At 38.4% G+C, this 24,866-nt stretch overlaps 1 protein-coding gene and 1 long non-coding RNA gene across 9 annotated transcripts in view; one reads left to right on the plus strand and one right to left on the minus strand.

The window, feature by feature from the left end:
- Positions 1-24,866, plus strand: part of opcml (opioid binding protein/cell adhesion molecule-like) — a 1,099,456-nt gene that overhangs the window by 696,924 nt on the left and 377,666 nt on the right. For all 8 annotated transcript variants that reach the window (XM_069894524.1, XM_069894518.1, XM_069894519.1 and 5 more), the window contains exon 3: positions 10,255-10,380. In XM_069894524.1, the coding sequence (XP_069750625.1) occupies positions 10,255-10,380 (126 nt within the window). The remainder of the gene's footprint in view (positions 1-10,254; positions 10,381-24,866) is intronic.
- LOC138741050 (uncharacterized) lies at positions 10,705-18,701 on the minus strand. The gene is made up of 3 exons (XR_011343299.1): positions 18,619-18,701; positions 14,987-15,046; positions 10,705-10,773 (listed from the first exon to the last, which is right to left on the minus strand). It is a non-coding gene; the product is annotated as an uncharacterized lncRNA (long non-coding RNA).

Genomic DNA, 24,866 nt, shown 5'->3' on the forward strand with positions numbered 1-24,866 from the left:
AAAGTGATTTTTGTTGTATGTTGTGAGAACATATGCACAAGTCACGAGAGTGAACACCGCTGGTGTAGTGAATTGTCAGCTCTCTTGAAGTGACAGCAGAGATACCAAATAATCTTACCATCCCCTTTCCTACCAATAAAAATGGAATACAGAAAATGAAAAGCACCATCTCGTGCCGAATACTGATGCTGTCACTGAGCAGGCAGCAAGAATATTACATGCTGAGTGAGACATTGTTCATCACTGCAATCAAAATGCCGAGGCCAATAAATTGTTTGCTGTCTTTCTTATTCTTGCAGTTCGTAAATCTCTCAAAGGTGTTCCCCGAGGATAAAAGTGCTGTTGATAGATTTGAGAAAAACCAATGGGCTGAAGACTTTTTTTTAAACATTGATGAGAACCCTCCTGACAATTGCACAGTTATTCTGAATACAATTCTCCACCTCTGGGATGTTAAAATGAGGATGGTCCAGGGAAGACCTCCGCTTGCAGTCAGCAACAAAATAGAACATACTGAGTTATGGTCATGAGTTATTTTATGAAAATCATCTACATTTAAGGAATAAGTAAAACTTAAAAAGACAGCATGCACAAAAAATATGGACAGTTTTTTTTGAGTTGTGGGCAAAATCAGTGACTGAAACCCATTAAATTGTGTAAGGCACAATATACAGAACCCCTATTGGTACCTTACAATTTCATACCATTTTTCATTGTATAGTCACTGGGAGTGGTTAGCATAATACAATTATAGCCCCCAGCGATCCAGGTTTGTATCCACGCTGTCTGTAAATAGTTTGCATATTCTTTCTGTGTCTGAATGTGTTATAACCATTTACGGAGCGGAAACAGGCCATGTTGGCCTTTCGAGTCCGCACCGGTTCACTGATTTTGTGCGCCCTCTTCAGGCATTGGTGATTTGAAGTGTAGTTTGAGAATTTTAACATCTATCCATAGGTACTCTGTTGTTTCCTCTGGATGGTCTGGTTTCCTCATATGTTCCAGAGACAAACAGAGCTAGTAGGTTCATTGAATTCATGGGCCAGAAGGGCTTGTTACCATGCTGTATCTCTAAAGTAAAAAAAAATTAAAATTAATTTCACATCATGGGTATATTACTTGGAGAGTTTGCGGTTATATGATTTGATGTCTGGAGTTTTCTCCATTTATATTAACATTTCAGGGTTCTGCATTATATGCTGCTCTTCACTGGGCTTGTTTGGGTTTAGCACCAGCAGTTAAGAAAAATGTTAGTATTAGGCTGGTCTGCTTGGCCTGTTTTGCAGTTACTTGAGCGCAAGCAGAAAATGCTGGGAATACTTGACGGATGCCGCATTATCTGAGGAGGGAGAAATTCCGTCCCTCAACTTTTCTCTGACGAGGGATAATTAATGCAAGACTTGGGTAGTTTCCCCAGATACGCTGCCTGGTCTGCTGAGTATTTCCAGCATATTTCTGTTATTGTGGAATTTGTTTCGGCAGCATTTTTTTTCTGCCAGTTTTATTTATTGTAATGATGATCCCTTCCTCGTATATTTTTAACAAATGCCTGATCATCTTGTAAGTTATCTGAAAATTTTCTTTGGTTTAATTGTTTAATCAATGAAGATTCAATGCCTGTGTCGAATTGTCATGCTGTGTATCTCTCAGAAACACAAAGACTCTCTGCAAGGAAAAGAAGCATTTTGTTGAAGAACAAGTCTGTTGTGCAACAGATTGATGAGCTGCAGGATCATCACGTAGCATCAAGTACCCTTGGCCGTGTTTGATGTGGAGACCTGTTTTACTTCTGATGAAAGATGGGGGGGGGGGGGGAACAGTTGAGTTAAAAGCATTGTAGGCTAGTTTTGTCTTCCTTCTGCAAGCCGTTTCAGTATTCTTGAGAAGAGTCACTCTCCATGCTCTTGACGTACTGTATTTTTTTGTTCAATTATTTGATTTTTGATTTTACAGACTCGTGCATTTCAAACAATACAGAAGAACATTTGGCCCCTTTTACAGAGTATGTTGTACCAAATCTTTTTGCCCCCCTCCCCCACTCCTCAACCCGATCCCACCCCAAAACAATAAATTAACAAAAACATACTAGTAAGAAAAGAAAATAAAACATAGCAGAATAACAAGGGTTACAAACGAGTCACAGAAATAATCCAAAGATAATATACCCAAGAAGATACCTGAGCAACTTAAAGTCCACCGAAAAAAAAAAAGCAAAAAGAGTCAATAAAATAAAAACTTGTGGGGGGGGGTGGGAGGTGCGAGTTGACCAGGTCTCAGAGTCATTTCTTCAATCTTGGCATTCCAGGCAATTTTTATTCTTTGTAGTTTTGGAAGAAGGCGCTTTTCAGCCCAGTGAAACACAGGGATTTTAATAAATTTTACTTCAAGGCAATCTGTGCTTAATGATCAACATTCCTGTCGTTTTATGATTTCTGTTTAATTTGAAGTCGAGTGCTACTTGTACATCATCCCAAAACGAGAAAAATTAAATGGAGAGCTTGCTGATTCCCTTAATTAATTACCTTTATTCAAAAGTGGCTTGAATTTTCCTATGTGTGATGCAAGCCTTTATGTTGGCATCAATTTATGTCAATAACCCATTTTTCTGAGCTTGTTTTAATTACTCGGAGGAGTGGGGATTACAGTTAATGTTTTGTGTGTGGATTTTCGCAAGGTATTTGGCAACGTGTCATGTTAGGCTTAATAGCAAAATTGAGGCCAATGAGATAAGAAGAACAGCAGCAGTTGAGATTTTAAAAAATTCGAAGAGTGAAAGAGTGTAGTGGGACATGCGTGTTTCTTTGGACTCGAGGATATAAGCATTGGAGTTGCCCTGATGAGAGCACTCACCTCTACTGTTCCTACAATGTTCTCATTGGTTGGTGGTGTCAAATACTATTTCAAATTCTGCACATCATGAGATAATTTAAAGTGCTCTAAATCATGAGGAAAAAATATAATTTCAGCAAAGCCTGACATGAGAGGGGGTGGGGGAGATTAGGTAGAGATAAAAGGGATTATAGATGAAAAGACAGACAGGCATGAAGTGTGAATCATATTCCAAAGGATGTCAATGCAAAAATTGTTTGAACTGGCTGGAAAAGTTTTTTAAAAAGTCACTGGAATACATGAGACCTGAAGTAGATGACAAAAATCAGGAAGTTACACAAGCTACATAAAATATGAGTCTATCTCCTGTCAGAAGTATTGAGTTCATGGGCTGAATGTCATATTTCACAAATGAGCTCTTTTGAAAAGATAAAGAAGGGTTTGATTGGAATGATAAGGAACATGGTTTCGAAGCAAGACTGGTGGATTTGATGTTTTTATCCAAATAATACCAAAGGCCAAGTAGAGATTTCACAGGTGTGTGAAAGTGTGAAATGCCCAGGCAACATAAAAATGTATTCCCAGCTGGTAACCAAGCAATTGGAAGCATGACCAAACATGGTGCTGTTCTGGAAACTCATGGTGGTTTTGGTGATGGAGTGCACAGGATGAACATGGCATTATTACCAAGCAGTGTGCATGCCAATTGTTCTGCATGGCTATTACCAAAACTGTGCAAAAATAAAAAGCATGAGCTTAACGTTAGTTTGGGAACTGTGATACTTTCATGTACAAAGCAAATTTATTTATTTGTGTAGATGAAACACTTGTCCTGCATTAGCATTGTCTGTATGTGTTATGTTTGGTTGTGTATCTGCATATTTTGCACTGAGGACCAGAGAACATTGTTTCTTGATTTGACATGTATTTGGTACGGGTAGTATCAGTAGTTGTGTTGGACTCAGACCGAAATTGTCTTCATTGATAAGGATACTGCAAAGTGCAAGATTATGATGTGATTTTCCAGTACACATACCCCGCACATAAATTTAGATGTTATTTTTCAAAGTTAATTGCTATGCCACAAAATGCACAATATGTAGAAGGATCACTGGCAGGTAGGATTTAGAATGCTCAGCAGGTCATACAGCATTGTGACGGGAAATTTTTGCTGCGTAATGGGAAAAGTTTGCAGAATTCCCACAACACAGGCTGTGTAAAAAGTTGGAAATAGAAATGAGTGACTTGTTCCTGTTCCGAAATGTTTCCTTTGGCAGCCCTATAAAATTTGCAGACTACCTGGTCAGCAACAATGGGCTAATGAATATGACGTACATGATGACGCATTGAGCTTGTAACATTGCAACATGGGATTTTTAAATTTGCATGCACACAACACATGAAATTAAGGTTAATTCAAGTAGTGCTATACATACTCACTGCTAACTTTAATGTGATCTGTGGATTGAGAGCCATTTTGCTCTTCTGCCTGAGGGCCATTTTGGACATTGACGCAGAGTCGCTGTATTTTTCACGCAGGGTCTACGTCACAGTTGAAGTCAACCCACGTCCAGCCTTCGAAAATACCGCAGCTTAGATATTTAGTGTAAATGCCCTTCTCTGGAAAGTGTGTGTGAAAATTGTCAATGGGAAATTATTTCAGTGGGTGTTGTAAAAACCATACATAGGTGGGATATACTGTGTAACTCAGCAGGTTATACATTTTGTGATATATATTTGGCAATGATTTTTTTGTAATATCATTGAACTATGCTTATGATTCAGTTGAAAACTGACACAAATAAAGATTGTGCTTACTTGATGCACTGCATCTTTTTGAGCAAATAAAGTCACAGCCTTACAGGTTAGTTGAAGAAGAACCCACTGGGATTAATTGAATTGCTCTTCAATCATTTCAACACCAATTGGTCTTCCTCCATCTTGTATCTTTCCATTATTTCTCAAGAAAAGAAGAATGCAAAAAGTGAGAGTGGTTACTTGAGTACATTTGAGGCACTTTGTCAAGTTAATTGTGGACATCTAGAGGATGAAGGTCAACCATTCTCCACTGCACATCAATGGTTCTTTAATCGGGAAGATGCAGCAGCGACTCTATTTCCTATGGATCCTAAGGGAGAGCAAGATTTATCAACCTTCATCTTGCAGATTTTACAGTCATCAAGGATCCACACCACTCAAGACATTCTCTGTTCTTGCTACTGCATCAGGAAAGAGGGACAGATTCCACAGGACTCGTACCTCCATGTCGGGAATAGTCACTACCCCTCGGACTCCTGAACAACATGCTCATTCAGAGACTCGTTTCAGGGCTCTTACTTTGTCCATTATTTCTTGACTGTATTTGCACAGACAGTTATGTTTACACTTCTTTTTGTATTCATTTCTTCTTGAATGCAGTTTACAGATGCCGGTCATTAGAAATTCTGCCCTGCCTGCAGTAAAAAGTACAACCAGATGATAATAAACTTGAACTATATCAATGTCAAATTAGAATGACATCTTCTTGCAGAGGTTATCTCAAAATATTTGTAAAACATGCTGTGGTTACTGATCGGAGCATAAAGGAAGGCACAGTTTTAAAGGTGAGAGAGTTCTTCTCTCAAAGAAAGGCATATTTCTGGAAATCTTCACCCTGGAGCTGTGTAGAGATTTGAATGCCAGGTTTATGTAAAGAAGAAGTTGATAAAGTTTTAAAAGATCAAGGAATTGAGGAAAAGTTGGGAACAGATCAGCCATGACCACATTGAATGGCAGATCAAAATTGAGGGACTGTGAGATTTAATCCTACTTCTATTTTTTGTGTTCTTTTCTGGTTGAGCTCTGCAATGTTGCGGCAAAATAGCTGAAAAAATGACTTTGATAGTGAAATAAAGTCGGTGGATGCCAGCAAATTCTGAAATCACTTCAAGGTGCGGCGGGGGGGGGGGGTTTGGTAGGTGACTGTGAGACCGATAATGCGAAAAAAGATAAAAGCACACTTCTGGAGGGATTTGAAATTATAAAATGAAAATCCTGTACTCAACTCTCTGGAGCACAGAGGCCAGTGGAACTGAAAGATTTGAGAATAAATGAGTTCCAGTACTTGTTGTGAAAGACCGAGGCTATAAAATTCAATAACAGTGTGAAGGCAGGAAAACTGATGAAAAAAGAACATTGAATATCCTAAGGATAGATTTCTTCAATGTGCAGAAGTAGGTTTAAGATTGGAATTCAAAAGGCAGTGTTCAATTGATTTTATACCATGAATTCAACTTGGAAGTGGGCAGGAACTGAATGCTGGAAACTAAAATTGTTTTCAGAAAAGTTGGATAGGAAAGTGATGCATTTCTTTGGGAATGGTGAATACATTAGGAACGTCAATTGTTTGTTAATCACACTGATTTGCAAGGACCTTCACTCCAGCTGGTGCTGAATTGTCAGAAGTGAACACTTAACCACACAGATGACAAAAATGAAAATAAAATACCTTGTGAATAATGGTTTTGTGATGAAAGGAAGATGTGTTCAAAAGCTTTTGTGCAATCTTTATTTTCTGTCTCTGAAGAAATGTGCAATGAAACAATAAAGCCTGCAGATACTGAGATTGCAGTTAAAAACACACCCTTCTTAGGGGCTCAGGCCCGAAACATTGGTAATGCATCTTAACCTCCTATGGACGCTGTGAGACCAGCAAGTACCTCCTGCATTTCTGTGTGTTTTCACAGAAGAATTGTGTCAATTAGCTTCAAAGTTAATTTTTTTTTGTACTTTTTATTCCCTTCCTCTCCCCCCACCCCCTTCCAAATCTCAGATCTGTGTAATTGCTTGAAAAATAACATTAGCAAAATTTTTTTTAGAAATGATCTGCATTTTATAAATGTTAAACTGTATTTTTTTTTTGCAGTAGTTTTACTAATTTCCAAATAAAGGGTAAAAATTCATTTGGGAATGTGCAGTGAAAATATTTTGAGAACATGGTGAACTGACCAACCCATTCACATGGCCACAAAGTGATGTTGTTGAAAACTGGTCTTGTGAATCACCCCATCCAACGCTAGCCAATCAGTATGCAACAGTCAGAATTGTTTGGCTTTTTTTTTCCACAAATGCTTTGAAATGTTTTCTTTTTTAATGAACCAACCTTATCACAGCACCAAATAGCCTGAATACGCCTGGGATTGTCTGATCTCGGAGGCTGAACAGGCTCAGGACTAGTCAGTGCTTGGAGGGGAGGCCCGCCTGGGAACCTCGGATGCTGTCAGTTTCTGTGAGGAACGTTGGACAAAGTGGTGACTCTTTCCTTACAAAGGCAAAAGTTAAATTTCATGAATATAACATTCTAAATGTTGTATTATGTGACAATAATAGAACCTTCACCTTTTTGCCTTTTACAAGATAAGATGGACTGAGATGAGGAGAAATATTTTCACTCAGAGGGTGATGAATTTATGGGATTGCCCATCCGGTTTGAGGAGTGAATCAAAATATATATTGATATACAGTATATCAAGGTGAATCATTCTTGATGTAATGAATGGCTCCACAAGTTGGAAAGACTGAATGGGTTAGTTCAGTCCTTTATCCCTCTGATGCTGTTTACTGAATGTGTCTTTAATTTCTTGAGGCAGGCTGCAAATGAAATTGATGCATTGCAACTGTATAGAACTTTGGTTAGGCTGCACTCAAGTACTGTGTGCATTTCTGATTGATTTCATACCAAGAAGGAAAGGATACAGGAGAACTTCACTGGACTAGACAGTATGAGGAAAATGGAGAGACGAGATGTGACAGAAGTTATAAAATTATGAGTGGCGTTTAGAGTGGAGAGTCGGTATGTTTTTCCCAGTGTAAAAGTGTCAAACGCGAAAGGGCATACATTTAAGATGAAAGGGGGAAAGTTTAAAGGAGATGGCAGAGCAATTTTTTTTTACACAGAAGGCTTTTTCAGGTGCATTCTACGCTAAGAATGCGCCTGAAGAAGCAGAAGTGGCCCTTTAAATTGCCATTCAGGTGGCAGCGATTAAAGCACAACGCTGGCCATCTGAAGGACACCACTGCACAGGATGCAGCTCTGAGCACACTCCGACTCCTGTCAGCTGTGATCAGCAGCCTGACCCTTTAACATCCACTTTCAACCAGCTACATTCAGGTGGCTTAGCTGATTATCCCTCTCGGAGGAGGGTTACGTAGCTCACCTCAAGAGCGCCTCCTGCACATTCAGGTGGCCTCAAAACAGCCGCATATTGCCTAAATGTGCGGCTTTACATGCGGGGCAATTGGCCACCTGAAAGTGCCTAGAGAGTGTTAAGTGCTTGCAATACACTACCATGGGTAATGGTGGAATGAGATATGATAATAGGGCTGAGATTTTTTTAAAGGAACATATGAGTATGCAGGGGATGGAGAAATATGGATAACATGAGGCAGAAGTGATTTTAGTTTAATTTGGTACTCTGTTCAGTGTAGGTATTATGGGCCAAAGACCCAGTTTTTTTTTGTCAAGCTGCTCGATGATTTATTGTTGCAAAGTAGGAACAAGACACAATTTTCCATTCTAATCGAAATGACAACACAAACACATTATACGGAGATTATAGAAAGTCCATGCATAATGATACACTATTTGCTTCAAAGCCTTGCACTTTTGTCTTAATGATGTGATTTGTGCACCTGAAGCACTTTGTGCAATTAAACTGTTTCATCTATTTCTTCAATGCACCCCTGGGGAGTCCTGAGCTTTGTTATTGCAGGAATCCTTGTTTATTCTGCTGTCTTAAATCTGGAGTTTGGGTCCAAAGCGATAATAGGCCCTTTGAAATTGCCATGTAAAATGGGGTTAACCAAGCAAATGCAGCATTTCAAAGGTCAAAATCCAACCAGCTCCCAGATCTACCTCCAAGGTGGTCAGGGAACCCTGTCAAACTTTTCCCAGCATCCTCCTCTGGCGATTTAAAAGGAGAAATGGTGAACCCAGTTACCTTGGTGACATCAGTGCTTGAGTGCGTGCATCACAGGGAAACCCCTGGTTGGCTCAATGCAGGATGATGCCGTGGTGCTGTCTTGAACAGTGGGGGGAAAGGGTATCACAAACAGGATGGGGTGGGGTGCCATGAATTGGGGGAATGTGTTCTGTGATGTGCTGCTGCTGTGAACGGGGAAGGGGCTACTGCCGTGAAGTGCTGCTTCTGTTCCCGGAGACAGCTCATTGTGGGAGTGTGGGAGCAAAGGACATCTTCCTTACACATAATCCCCTATGCCACTGGAACTGCTGTGATAATCTTTGGAGTTCATTGTGGAAGTCTCGGAGTTAGTCAATAATTTGCTGCCTTGCCGTGAGGTTCAAGACTTGTAACTTTCTTCAACGTAATCTAATTATCAGAGAGAATCAACTGAACATTCAGATTTTAATTAAAGTTCCTTACCATCAATCTATAAACTGCAGTGTAGTCATGTGAGAAATTAATGAGTTTTAATAGTATACTATCATAATTTCTGCTTCTTAAACTCTGATTCCATAATATTCGTATTGATAAATGTGAATTGTAGTTCACTTCATAATGTATGGTTTTAAAATAATATTATACATTTTTAACTTATTTCACCCTTACTTTCAGAGGCCTCTGTTCCATTCTTTCTTTAGCTCTTGTGAAGAGTTTAAAATTGAGTTTAATTTATTTTTACCAGGTGGTTTGCTGACTCAATTTTCACTGTGTTCAGCTGGGTTAATCAGAGATCCCACTGAACCCAGGCAGCAGAAGAGAAACTGGTATCAAATAAGTGTGTGATTTTTGTGACCAAATTGTTTAAAGTTGGCAGTGCATTTACTTCACCATTTCAAATGAGATCTCAGACATTATACCAGTACAGAGTACAATGAATTGTCCCTCTTGGTTCAGCCCAGGTAAAACATCTGCAGAGTTTGTTCATTTCTGTCCTAATCACGCAAAAATGATGACAAGTAGCAGCAGTGTGTTTGCAGTATTTGCAGTTGTCTGTTGAATACAGCAGCTTGTTAGCTGACTTTTATTTTCTGTAGTAATGATATCTTGGTATAAAACCTGAGAGGAAGTCTCAGAATGAAAACAAATGTTAACTTGGATGTCCGGTTCATTAATCGTTTGTCAGAGCATTTCCAATTGAAGTAAATTTGAATAGTTTGCAATTGTGGTATTTTGTTAACGATTGAATTTTTAACTACGTTAAAAGATGTTTTTAGAAATAATGTTTTTTTTTGGAAACCTATTTAATGATGATATGTGCTTTTCCTCAAATTTGTGATGAGGGTAGTACTGAAATATTTTTTTTTATATGCACCCTGACAATGTGAGATGTTTAATGAAATATTAATAACTTTAAATCTCACCAATGCAGTTACAATACTTGACCATTTAAAAAAAAAACAATTATTTTTTTTGTCTCCTTCAGTTCCTCCAAAAATTGTCAACATTTCCAACAGTATCTCGGTGAATGAGGGAAGCAACGTGACACTCCTGTGCCTCGCGATTGGACGGCCAGAACCTACCGTGACATGGCGCCATCTCTCTCCAACAGGTCAGTAGTCATTACTTGTGTCTCTGCAGACAATGGAAACCTACAGCACTGGTAATGATGAGGAAAATGTGACAAAAGCTAAGACCTTTATGTCAATTAGTGGCAGTTGTTGTTCATTGCCTGATGATTGACAGGAAGGTAATAACCCTTTTTCTATGATTTACAAAAAAACTCTGGAATTTGTTCTTAAACTAACATGATAAACTAATTTCAAATTGAAAATTATGCTTGATATTTATATTTTTAAACTATGGACTAAATACCACAGGAATATTTGACTTCATAAATTCATTGTTCTTAAGATGTATTTAGCAAGTATACTTGTGTGCATTTGAATGGTGTCTTCAACTTTCACTGAATCACTTGGCTTCAGATAGTCTTGTCTTTATTAACCTGAAATTCAAGATGGTGTTAATGTTGGGACATAATGACATGCTTTGGAGTAAAAACAAACTACTGATATATTATCGGTAAAATTGTCTGTGCTTATTCAAACAGGAAGAATAATTTGCAGTGTTGATTGATTATTTTGGTCTCAACTGGATTGTCAGGAGACGGGTTGATTCTACAGTTTGTCATATCATTGATCACCAAATTCAAGATGTGAAACTGACGATTGGATTGTTCACAGGTTGTTTTCCTCGTGAAAGAAAGTGGTTGAGATCAACAGATCTAAATATTTGGTCACTGCTTGCTTGATCTGTGTGTTTGTGTGTTTGTGGATGGGAATCACAAAATGAAATGGATTTCGCAGTTTTGGATGCTGCATTTCCTGAAGCAATTGTTCCCTTAACCTTTGCTTTTAAATTTCTTCCTCCAAACTTAACGCCCATGTCTTGCATAGATCATGGAAAACTATCTGGCAAATACCAAGTATGTATTTGCCTCTTACTGAGATATGAACAACATTTTGTGGGATAGTTTTATCTATAAATTGCAAAATTTAAGAAGTATTTTGTGTTGTTACTGACCTATCAATTGTCTGTTGCCATCAGTGTGAGCTTGTCAATCAGAGTTTGAGTGGAGCAGAAATGAATGGCAGGAAGGATTATATATTTGGTTTTCTTATGAAGAATTATAGCCAAATATAAGTTTGTGAACGTGTTCAGGAAAGGTGCATTTTTAATTTCATTTCAGTTTTTTTCTTAGTTAAGTCTATCGCTGAGAACAGTGTGGCAGTGCCACATCGTGCCATCAGTCAGATGCATGCACATGCTGGACTCCATCTTTTTGTTTCCAACAATCACGAGACAAAATGCGATTAACACAAAAATAATTTTCCTCAAGTAAAACTCCAGTGCAATCATTTCATATTCAATATGTAAAAGAAGTAAGTGAAACGAGGAATGGGTAGAAATTCAGATTTATTGAAAAGTTTGGTTCTTAATAAAAAATCTAAAATAAAATCCAAATATTTGTTCTGATATGTAGACACAAAAAAAACTGCTCAATCAAAAATCTCGAACAATAATTATCTGCAAGAGGAATTCAGCAGGGGAGTGGCATCTGTGGGCGAAATGGCATCATCAGTTTGAGACCCTGTATTAGGACTAAAAGTGGAGAGGGCAGGGAGTCTGTATAAAGAGATGAGGGGGAGTGAGACTGACAGTAGGTGATTGGTAGAGTGAGGTGGAGGGAATGATAAACGACAGATGGAGCTGGGAAGGGGAGGAGTGGAATTGGAAGATAGTGGCAGATGGGTGATAGGTAGATGCAGAAACAAATGAGAAAAGCCAGATCAAGTCAGGATAGGGGGAGGGGATGGGGCACCAACAATGGAGATAGCGAGGAGGATAATATTGGAGTGCAAAGGCTACCAGTGTTGAATCTGTAATGGAGATGACAATGAGAACTGTTAGGGGAACTAAAATGAGGGAGGGGATCCAGTTGATGGAACAAGGAGGAAAGGGGAAATGAAAATGGTTTATTTGGGTATGAAAAGGAACAAAAATGGAAGATCCAGAAGTAGATCAGGAGAGAGAGGTTAAGGGGTGTCTGGAGGTAAAAGTTACCTGAAATTTGAAAATTCCGCATTCATGCCATTGACTACCAAACTGGAATTTGAGGTGTTATTCCTTATGGTTGGACCTCATCTGGTCAGTGGAGAGGACAACTTGGTGTGAAAATAGAAAGGGGAGTTGAAATGGCATGCATCGGGGAGTTCAGCATAGCCACTGTGGAAAGAGTGCAGTTGCTCTGCAAATGTATCATGTTATCTTCCCTTGGACTCATCAATGTATAGAGGAGGCTATATTGGGAAAATCAATTGCAGTGAATAATGTTGGAGGAGGTATACATGAAAGTTAGCCTTGTCTGAAAAGATTGCTTAGGTCTTTGGATGGTGATGAGGGCGGAGGTATGGGAACAAGTGCTGCAGCTCTAGCATTTGCAGGGAAAGTCCTTGCAGAAAACAAAGGAGGAGAAGGAGAAGATGTAGCTGGTGGCGGGATCTTATTCAAGCTGACAGAAATTACCAAGGATAATGTGCCAGGTGTGGAGGTTAGTTGGGTGAAAGATGAAATCTAGGGGAAGCCTATCTCTGTTCTGGGGAAAGGGCGCAGAAGTCAGTGAAATGTCGAAAATGTGTTAGAGTAGAAGCAAAACCATGCTTTGTGAAGAAGGAGGATTGAGGTGACCTGAAACGAAAGGCTTCATCTTCGGTACATATGCCACAGAAAAGCTCAAAGTCGAGAAAAGGATAGCATCCTTACAAGACACGGGATGAGAATGCCTCCAGGTAGCTATATCTGTGGATAGTTTTTCTCCTAAGACAGGGGCAGAATGCTCCAAAATGGACAAAGTGTGTTGCAAGTGATTTAAGTGAGTAGAAGTTAGTTGCAAATATGATAAAATTGACAAGTTTTGGGAAGCAGCGCTGATGCTGTCAATCTTGGGGAAAGATTTGGAGAGTCATATCCAAGAAGATTTGGAACACCGACAATTCCATGCAGCCAAGGAAAAGACAGGTTTGCTCAAGCCAAAGCAAGTGGTCATTGCATCACCTTTGATTTGTCAGAAATGAGGTGTGGTGTGAGGGGTACAATTGTTCTGTCAGGCATTTGAGAGTTGGCAGAAAAGAACTGGTTGGAATTTTGATGCTGAATGAGGCGGAGGGTTTCAAATCTTCCTGATGGAGGATGAAAGTGTACAAATTCTGAACATTAATTTTGGAGACGAGGCAGAGGGGGCCAGGGAATTGGAAATTGTCAAAACGTTGGAGTACACATGAGTTGTCCTGGATATCGGTGGGAAGGGACTTGACAAGGGGTGACAGGTTGAAATCAAGGGATGAGGTGTTAAATTCAGTGTGGCAAGAATCGGCCGAAACAATGGGCCAACAAGGATAATTTTGCCATGGTTTAAAGCTTGACATAAGTGATGAGGAGGGTTCAGTGCTACTTCAGAACATGACCATAGGAATTAGTGTTTACTTTTCAGATGTATATGATATTATGATGGAGTGATTCTATCTGTCCAAACTCAAACTAGAAGTCGGGTGGGTATTAATTTTGAGGAATATAATTGACTTCCATGATGCAGCAAAAGAGAACAGTAAATGGTATATTTAATTTTGTGTCCAAGAATTTTAGAGAAACACACATCCAGGCTAATCTGTCAACAATTTAATCTGATGTTACATCAGCTCCCACCCATGCAGGTTAGCCTAATCCCTTGCCATCTTGTTCAAGGCAGCCCCAGTAATGCTCTTGAAGGCTCATGTCAGGGAAATTTGGTCCTGCAGAAGATCAAGCTAATGGAAAGGACACTGACAACTGCAGCTTCTAGGGAATATCAAGAGGACAAAGTGCCCCAATTTTCCTTGCCTTGAAAATCTAACCACTAATGTCAAATGAATTTCCACTCTATTTTGCTTTTGAATACCAGGAATTAGTGGTGTTGATGGGCTGCTTTGCTCACAGATAACCCACAATTATCTTTGAATTAAATGTTTGATAGATTAGCATGGGCTCATTTTTATACAGAATACTTGCAGACAAGATGAAATATATAATTTACTTTTCACTGTTGCACATTGGATATGTGAGAAAGAAAAAGTGTAATTCAGCTCTGACAGAATGCAGTTCTGGACAAAATCTGTGCTGCAAAACAACTTTTCAATGTGACTTGCTTATGAACTGTCATGCAATACAAGTACAGGAAACAGTTTGTCTGTTCCACATCTTTCTTTTTCATTCATTTAATTTTCTTTCTTTCTTTCATTGGAAATGCTCATTCAAATGGACTTCTTGTGCCTCAAGTCTTATCCTTGTTTTATGTTCTACAACTGTTCTACAATTGATTAAATTCTGAGTGCAACAATGTTAATTGAATCTTGAAGACATGTTTATTTAACCATGTCGCATGTAAATCTGATCTTTTTCCACGTCATGATAGACTTACCATTTCAGTATGTTTTTACCTGCTTCAATTTTATTTGTCTTATCTCTGACTTAAGTCATTGTTGTCTCCCTTGCAATTCCTCAAGGTGCAATATGAGGATCAAATCTTGTATTGCCACAGTCTGTGTGGCTCAGTTCCACACCAGACTCACTACGAGTCCAGAATACAAATGTTTCATAAATATGACCATAGAACATTGTTTTACCTCTTTCTTTCAAAGTTGATGCATAGAGGAGCTGGAGAAACTCAGCGGGTCCCAGAGCGCCTATGGGAGGCAAAGATATAGAATCGTCATTTTGGGCCTGAGCCCTTTGTCAAGGCATGAGCATAAAGCAGGCAGGCAGGCTTCTGAATAAAAAGTCTGGGGGAAGGAGCACAGGCCGACAGCCAAGACTCCGAAGGTGGATTTGGATTGGACAGGAGAGGATGAGAATTGATCAGGGCAGGATGTAGCTCTGTGAATGCAGAGCTGGAGCAAAGGAGACAGAGGGAAATGGAAAAGGAGAAGCCCTTGCACCATTCCTGATCTCTTCAGTACTGAAGTATTGCCAATGACAAAATGCCAGGGGTTTCATAAACATTTGAAGAACCATAACCAATGTAGCAGACAGACTTCAACAGGGATTTTATCTGAAGGTTGCATATGGAAATTGGAGTTATGTGACTTAAGCAGTTGGATTTGAAAAGCTCGTATCAGCAGGAAGCTGATTGGGCAATAGAGATCAAATGATCCAGGGAACTTGTGACACAGGATAGAATTAATTTAATTCAACTCAGCAGCCGAGAGGTCCATATCTTTTGACTGGAGTTCCACATGATACATGCAGCAGAGTTGGAAATTTACAACTAACTTGTTTTTTTTTTCTACACCTACAAGATTGAAAATAAAGAGCTGGGAAATGAATGAGCCCAGACTATTTTTGGCACTAAAATTATGATTGTCTAAACCATCTCTGCTTGTGGTGTAACCCTCCATTTTTCTTACATCCATGTGTCTGTCTAAGAGTCTCTTAAATCCCTCCAATGTTTCAGCCTCCACCATTATCCTCACAAGGCATTCCAGGCTCTCTATCACAACAAGGAGATACATCTGCATAAAAGCAAGATAGTTTGACTTTGAGCATGAGCCCAATGGACTCCTTTAAATTGTAGTTGAGAGTGGCGTGCACATAAAGATGAGGTATTAACCAATTTAAAAATTACATTCCAAGATTCCTCAGAGATTAAAAGATGCAAGTCTTGTTCCCTGGATTTTTTAATATTACCTAAAAGGGTCATTAAAAAAAAAATTAGACATAAAGCCAATTTGGCCCTACAAGTCCATGCCACCCAATTTACACCCCATTAACCTACACCCCAGTACATTTTTGAAGGATGAGAGGAAACCAGAGCCCTCTGAGAAAACCCATGCAGACACGGGGAGAACATACATCCTGACAGACAGCGTGGGATTTGAACCTAGGTCCAGTCCTGATTGCTGGTGCTGTAAAGGTGTTGCACCAATCACTACGCCAACCATGTTACTGTACAAAATCCTTGTAATGATTGATTTCTTACCTATGTAAGACATTTCTATAGAACATAATGAATATTTTCTGAATATACGGTGGGGGCTGCGGTTTGCTTTTGGAGATCATTTAATTAATAATAAGTGACCATCACCACTAATTATTGCAGCTGTAAGAACATGGTGATAAAATGTTTCTGGCTTTTAAAAGTTAGTGCTCAACTTATGAGTCTGGGGCCATCAAGCTGACATTTTGTATAACATTGTACAATGGAGACATTGTCTTTTCCACAGAGGAGCACTGGAACTCTGATCTACATGTTGAGGGCTAAGTTATAATGAAAAGGCATTAAAATGTATATCCTTTGACTTAAGGTGAATAAGGCAGAAGCAAACACAGTTCATCTAAAAACTGAATGGAATGGAACAAGATAATTCCAAGTGATAGTCAGCACATCAAAGGGAGAGGGGGGAAAAAAAGCTGAAGAATTTGGTCTTTAATTTTTTTAAAAATTTGATATACAGCATGTTAACAGGCCCCTTCTGGCCCACAAGCCGACTCTGTCCAAATACACCAATGTGACCATTTACCTACTGCCTTTGGAATGTGGATGGCTATATAAGCGTGCACAAATAGCCACGCTAACCATTCCTCCCTTATTCTGGTCAGATACCCAGGCTCATGTAAGCAACATCATTGGCTGGATTGGTCATCTAGGAATGGGCTGCTGCCATTTTCCTATGTCTTTTGAATTCTTTGTAGTTGCCTTGTTCATTCATACACACTTTTATTCTTCCCTCTCGAACACCAACCAAAAATTACTGTTGAACAACAACCTTGACCCTGAAAAAATTAATTTATCAGTGTGAATACTCGTATCCAAGACAGGAAATTAATATTTTTACTACCATTTTATCTTTAATCTTTAATATAATTTCCTTCCAATCTTTCTTTCATCCTCAGTACAATTATTTAAATGGAAGAGATATTTATCTTTATTTAACATATTGCTGTCTATGCATCACAGTGAGAAATTTTCAATCTGATTGCTTCCAAAACATGGCAATCACTAAAATGGAAAACAGAATCCAGCAACCCTCTTGAGAGGTTGCAAAATGTAAACCGAAGGGAGCATAAACCTTCACTGCCAAGTCTGCGCAATGTCAGTAATCACCTTTAAGCTGAAATTGCTGCTGGTAATGAAAACAAAGCGCTAGAAACAAGCAACAAATCAGGGCAGCATCTAAGAGTTATAGTGCCAGACAGCTCTGGTTTCCTTACTTGAGAAAAGATACATTTGGCTTAGGAGACAGTGCAGAGGAGGTTCACCAGGTTGATTCAGAGATAATGGCTTTATTTTATGAGGAGAGATGAAAAAACCTGAGACTTTGATTACTAGAATTCGGAAGAACAAGAGGGGATTTACAGAAATGTATCAGGGCTCGATAAGATAGAGACTGTGAAGTTGTTTTCACTGGGAAGTGAGACTGGAATATAGGCTTAAGACTTGGTAGCATTGGTTTAGGATGGAGATGAGGAGGAACTGCTTTTTCCAGAGATTGGTGAATCTGAGAAATTCTCCAGCTGGGAAGTAGCAAAGACAGTCTCAATGAACATATTTTAAAAAGTAGATATATAGATTTTTGCAATGTTTGGGGAATTCAGGGCTCTGGAAAAGGCAGGTAAGTGGAGTTGAATACCTGGCCAAGTCAGTAATGATCTTAATGAATGTCAGAACAGGCTCGAGAGACTGAATGGCCTATTAATTTTTTTTCTGTTCCTATTTCACGTGTTGGAGCTGAATACATGTACTCTGTAAACCAATCAATGAGTTTGCTTTATCCAATGTAGAGAAGATTAAATTGTGTACACCAAAAACTGGATTGGAAGAAGTGCGAATGAATTGTTTCCTCACTTGGAGGTTAAGAGACAGTGTTAGGAAATAGAACTGTGTCCATCCTTGTGCATCAAATGACAGTATCATTCTCTTTCATATCAGACATAATAGACTCAATAAATGTGTAATAAACAAAAGTGCTTGAGTAACTCACCAGGTCATGGGGTGCAAGATACTGTCCCCTCTCTCCTAATCCCAACCTCATTATCAAACCCACAGACAAGGGTGGTACTGTTGTGGTCTGGTGTACTGACATAAACTTCCTCTAAGGTTGCATGATCTGCTGAGTTTCTCCAGCAATTTTATGTGTCCACTACAATCACAGAGTCAGTAGATTTTCCTGCTTCATGTCCAGAGAATATCCCAGGTCCCACCACAAAGAATATTGCTCCCCTATTGTGACAAAATTCCATTCCACAGTTTAGACCTGACCTTGATTCATGGAGGATTGATAATCAAGTGGAAATCGGTCCGTCTACTTTTAATCTTGGCAGACGAGTACAGTGGCACAAAACATTCTTCTTAAATGTATCTCGGATCCCCTTTAACGAGTTGTTTTTCTTCAGTGACATTTGAACTTTCATTGTCTTGCAGCTGTCGACTTCATAATTGTTTCCCATTCCTGTCTTTAATCCAAATGGATGATGTCATGGTTGTTTAATCCATTGGCCTAATTCAGACTTTTGTGCTTCACTCAATAATTCATTTGTCAGCCTCATTCATTGGCGAGATAGTAAATGGTTTGATGAAATCAAATTACAAACAATAACACTTCAATTTTTGAATTTCCCTTTCTATAGTTGATAATGGTGAACTCCGATTACAAATCAGCTGTAGTCAGCAAAGATCTGTACAGGACCCCGTTTACAAATGAGCATGTCTAATTCCTCTGAATTGCCTGAAGCTCATTGATTCAAACAATCTAATAAATCTAGAATTGAAGGACAAATAATGTCCAGCAGACTACACATATTTTCTACCACTGGTGTTCAAAATACAGGTAGACCCCTACTTACAATAAGGTTTGGTCCCGCCTTTACATTCTAAGGCAGTAATACGACTTGAGTTGAATATCTAACAGAAAGATTGCACCATCAGTAATGCACCCAGCCTGTCTTATTTCACAAGAGTGTCCACCTAGATTTTTTAGCTCACGTCACTGGTGTGAGATGGACTAGGAGAATTCCGAATGAGAGATGCAGTGCTCTCTGCTCAGCTGCAACTGACACTTGAGTTGTCAGATGGTTGCGTGCATTGTAGCAGGAGCAATGGCATGGTTGTTAGCTTTACATCTCCAACATAGTCGGGATTCATTTTCATTTACTTCAAATATGAATTACACTTTATTGAACTTTCTTGATGTGCAGCATTAAAATTCACAGACAAATGGTTTATACTGAAGTAATCTCATCAGGTTTCCTTGATATTCGACTTGTACAAGTCGTGAATTGTTCTGTAGGCACAGCAACATCACAGAGCAATGTGTTTTCAGTCCGTAATACCTTAAGTCTAGTATATAACAGGACTAAATGCTATGGTTGGCTTTCAAAATTCTTTTACTGCAAACTAATATGGAATTGAATTTCAGAAATGAAATATCATGCACAGCTGGTACTACTTTACCCACTGAGCCCTGGTGATATAGATAAATTTCTGCTACCATCTGCTGAAGGGAGCGTTAATTTCAGCTGTAAGCATCTTAGGTGGATTAAAAAGAATTTTCTTGTTCTGAAAAGCTATAAATCGCCATGATCAATGTTCCATCATTAAAAATTGGAAGGAATGCTCACTCACAGAGGAAGACATATTGCACATTCTGATTTTGGGCTGTGTTTACACTGATCAAGTAGAATCAAGCCTTTAGCCTCTACTTTGAGTCAAGTAGAAGTTTTTTTTTTATCCAGGGGCCAATCAATCTAATAAGCCCCCAATAAGAGTGGCAGGAAGCTGAAAATTTCTATTGAGGAGAATTACTCTCTGGAAAGGGTAGAACAGCACAGTACTGTCTTGACTTCATCGCTTAAGTGCTGCTAAAAATACAAAAACTTAAATATATAAAAAGCAACAAAAGAAGAGGGCAAAAAAGCCATTTTAAATGAAACATTATAGATTTGGCTCAAAGAAAGTGATGCATGTAGTTTAAATAATACAAGATTCTGTAATGCATAAAGACAAAGGTTATTTTCCACAAGCTTGTGGTCCCATATTCTAACCAAGCAGAATTCAATGTAGTTTTCTTAAATCAAGGAATAAGAATTATGGTTCATGAGCATCATTGATCCGAGTTTGAATGTACAAATTAACTCACTTTTAAATAATCCTTATTGAATAATTATATTGCAAAGGATTATGGAGAGAATTCAAGTTTTTGTTTTCAATCTTTTTAATTTTTTTATGGGAAATTCAATTCAAAAAGGGAACAAAACTGAAAATACAGTATCACATATATGTATATATTAATATAAAAATTCAAACCGCATAAACTCAATTCCCCTCTCCACTGCAATGGGTGAAAATGAAATAAAATCAAAAGTATTGTACAGCTGTATAATATTTTAAAAAAATACCTAACTTACTCTAATAAAAACAACAACTAACCGAAAACAGCTAAGCAGCTTTTCCTGAGGGTTACATAAATTTTGTAGTTTTTGGATCCTACTGTAAATTAAAAAAAAACGATATCTCATCTGGAAGAGTAAATACATCTAATCACATTATAAACTCATAAGACATGAAAGGTCGCCATGTATCTTCAAATTTCACCGATGAATCAAATGCATGGTATCTAAATTTTTCTAAACATAAACTGGACATAATATGAGAAAACTGTTGAAACACTGTTGGAGGTCTAGAGTATTTCTATTTGAATAAAATGGCTCTTCCAGCCAATCATATAGAGAAGGCCATAACCTGTTGAACAGGTACAGAAAAACTCCCTATGTCTGGGTGATTAACCCCAAAAATATTGAGTTGTAGCTCCACCTGGACTATAGTTGAAAAGATATAAAAAATTTATTTCCAGAAGTTTTCTAAGGACGAACAAGACCAAAACGTATGTGTCAATGTAACAACTGTCACAAATAGAGTTAATATTAGAAAAAGTTTATCTTTGGACATGTGAACATGATGCACCAATTTGAATTGTATTAATGTATGTCGGGCACATATAGAAAAGGTTATTTACCATTTTAAAAATCTTGTCCCATAGATCCTCAGATAAGGATCTTACAAGTTCCAGTTCTTTAAGCCTTTTTAATCTTATCATATAATAATCACTCATATATAACTTCAATTAACCTTTTCTGAGAGGGAATCAATTGAAAAATATTATAAACTATATCTGATAGATATGCACATGGAAAATCCAATAATATGGTATTAAAGAAATTTCTAATCTGTAAATATCTTTAAAAAAAAAATGAGAATTTGGTAAGTCATATTTACTTGCAAGCTGTTCAAAAGACATAAACAACCATCCTTAAATAAATTTTCAAAAGAAATGCTTTTGATTTTCCATGTAGAGAAGGATTGATCAATTATTGATGGTCAAAAAAAATTGAGAGTTAGCACTAAATAAGACAAAGTCTTTAAATTTAAAAAAAACTCCTAAATTAGAACCAGATTTGCAATTTATTTTTGAGTATTGGATTAGATATATTCCTGTTAACCTTGGAAAAGCTAAATGGAAGAGAGGTACCCAGTAAAGAGGCCACGGAATACGGGCTGTATAGGTCTCAATTCTAAATCTGTCCATAATGGGCAATCCAATTTATCAGAATTTTAAAAATCCAAGAAGTTAGATAACAAATATTTGCAGCCCAATAATAAAACCTAAAATTAGGTAAGGCCATACTTCCATTTTTTTTCTCCATTTTTGTAAATGAAATTTATTAATTGTAGGGTTTTTGTTCTTCTAAATAAAGAAAGAAACTTTTGAATCAATATTATTTTTAAACATTTCATAAGGAAAACTGAAATTGCTTGAAATAAATTTAAAAATGAACTTAGGAAATATTATCATTTTAACTGAATAAATACAACCTATTAAAGATAATGATAAGGGAGACCATCTAGAAAAAGGCAATCTCACATAGTTGGATAGAGGAAGAAAACTGAATTGATATAAATCTTTCAGTAATTTTTAACCCCTTAATTGGTGAAATGATCTCTAACAATCTTTAATGGAACTTGAGTGTAGATAGGGACCTGCATGTTAATCTGAAAAGGTTCACTCTTTTGAAGGTTTAATTTATATCCAGAGGAAGAGCTGAATTGAGAAAGCCCAGATAACATAAGTGGGTTAGATCGTTCAGGATCTGAAATATAAAAGAATAAGTCATCTGCATGCAAAGAAACCTTTTGATTTACTCCACCTCTGACAATCCCATGAAGCTCATGAAAGTCTCTTAGGGTTATTGCCAGAGGTTTTGAAGCTAGATTAAATAGTAAGGGCTAAGGGAGCACCCCTGTCTAGTTTCCCTAAACAGCTTAAATGTGGAAGATGTAAGTTTTCATGGAAATATAGCTTGATAATTGGTTCAGTTTTTGAATTATGTCATCAGGATAACTTTTGTTTCTGGCATTGTATTTTGCTGTGCTACCTATAATTCTTTGGACCCAAAAGCATATATGTATCTGTGAATAACAGCTTACTGAAGGTCAGATACATAAGGCCTGCTGTTCATCTTATGAATTTTTTCCCTCCTTTTTGAAATCATTTGTTCTCTCTCTCACATTTTCTTCCCAAAAGCATTCAGTTCCAAGTGTAAAAGGAGTGTGTCTTGCCATAATTCCACATTCATTGTTTGCACTGATTGAAAGCTCACCAGCAATGAACAACAGTACAACATTGATTTAAGGTCATCAATTCAACTTGAGGATAGTTTAAGAAATATCGCAAAAAATATTCATACAATATGAAAGCAGATTTGTTCAACAGATTTAAATATTGTTGGCACTGGCATTTCTCTGGATAACAATAAACAGCACCACTGATGATAACACCTATAGCATCAATTTATGTTTCACAGGTATTGTAGCTTGAGGAATGACTCAGTAGTTTTGAATCACAAAATAATCAGGAAGAAGTGAACACTGCATTCTGCTCTCTCCTGACCCTGTACCTTGCCCAAATTCAATAAGGTCCTTTGTATCACATAAGACTGGCCTCATGTTGGTTACACATGGAAACACAATGCCCAATGCAATCAAAGACTTTTCCAGAATTTTATTTGCAATGGACTGCCATTTTCAGCCTTCAAAGTTCAGTTATGTAGTTACGAAGACTTCCAAGTGATTTTTTTTTTAATGGGTCACCAGAAATTGGGCTGTGTCAGTTTAGTTTAGTTCATGTTTCTTAACAAATAAATTTGCATAATCACAACTCTATAATCTTCTCTGAGCCAGTGAGGCTACCCCGAGTAAAGGATATTCCTCGGTTCATTAAAAAATTGTCAAAGTGGTGTCTTATTAATGCAAATAAGGTGAACTTATCACATGTTTTAATAAATGTGTAGTCTATTTTTTTGAGTGACCAAGTTACAGAGTTTGCCTTTAAAGCATTATAATTTACTTGTCAGTTTCACTTGGGTTGTTCATAAGCAAAATACTAATGGTCAAAAGGAATAACTTTAGTTTGGGGAGCTCCCTCACATTTCCACATTGACGCCCTCTTGTTCTCAGTGGTGGTATATTGCTGCTAATGTGGGCAAGGCTATATTCAGATGGAAGTTTGATGGACACAGAACGTAACTTCCACTTGATCTTCTGAGATCTGTTGTCTTCTTTTCTTTGGCTTGGCTTCGCGGACGAAGATTTATGGAGGGGGTAAATGTCCACGTCAGCTGCAGGCTCGTTTGTGGCTGACAAGTCCGATGCAGGACAAGCAGACACGGTTGCAGCGGTTGCAGGGGAAAATTGGTTGGTTGGAGTTGGGTGTTGGGTTTTTCCTCCTTTGCCTTTTGTCAGTGAGGTGGGCTCTGCGGTCTTCTTCAAAGGAGGTTGCTGCCCGCCAAACTGTAAGGCGCCAGGATGCACGGTTTGAGGCGATATCAGCCCACTGGCGGTGGTCAATGCGGCAGGCACCAAGAGATTTCTTTAGGCAGTCCTTGTACCTTTTCTTTGGTGCACCTCTGTCACGGTGGCCAGTGGAGAGCTTGCCATATAACATGATCTTGGGAAGGCAATGGTCCTCCATTCTGGAGACGTGACCCACTCAGCGCAGCTGGATCTTCAGCAGCGTGGACTCGATGCTGTCGACCTCTGCCATCTCGAGTACTTCGACGTTAGGGATGAAAGCGCTCCAATGAATGTTGAGGATGGAGCGGAGATAACGCTGGTGGAAGCGTTCTAGGAGCTGTAGGTGATGCCGGTAGAGGACCCATGATTCGGAGCCGAACAGGAGTGTGGGTATGACAACGGCTCTGTATACGCTTATCTTTGTGAGGTTTTTCAGTTGGTTGCTTTTCCAGACTCTTTTGTGTAGTCTTCCAAAGGCGCTATTTGCCTTGGCGAGTCTGTTGTCTATCTCATTGTCGATCCTTGCATCTGATGAAATGGTGCAGCCGAGATAGGTGAACTGGTTGACCGTTTTGAGTTTTGTGTGCCCGATGGAGATGTGGGGGGGCTGGTAGTCATGGTGGGGAGCTGGCTGATGAAGGACCTCAGTTTTCTTCAGGCTG

Source organism: Narcine bancroftii, chromosome 8 (genome assembly GCF_036971445.1).
Source record: "Narcine bancroftii isolate sNarBan1 chromosome 8, sNarBan1.hap1, whole genome shotgun sequence".
In the NCBI taxonomy this organism is placed as follows: domain Eukaryota; kingdom Metazoa; phylum Chordata; class Chondrichthyes; order Torpediniformes; family Narcinidae; genus Narcine; species Narcine bancroftii.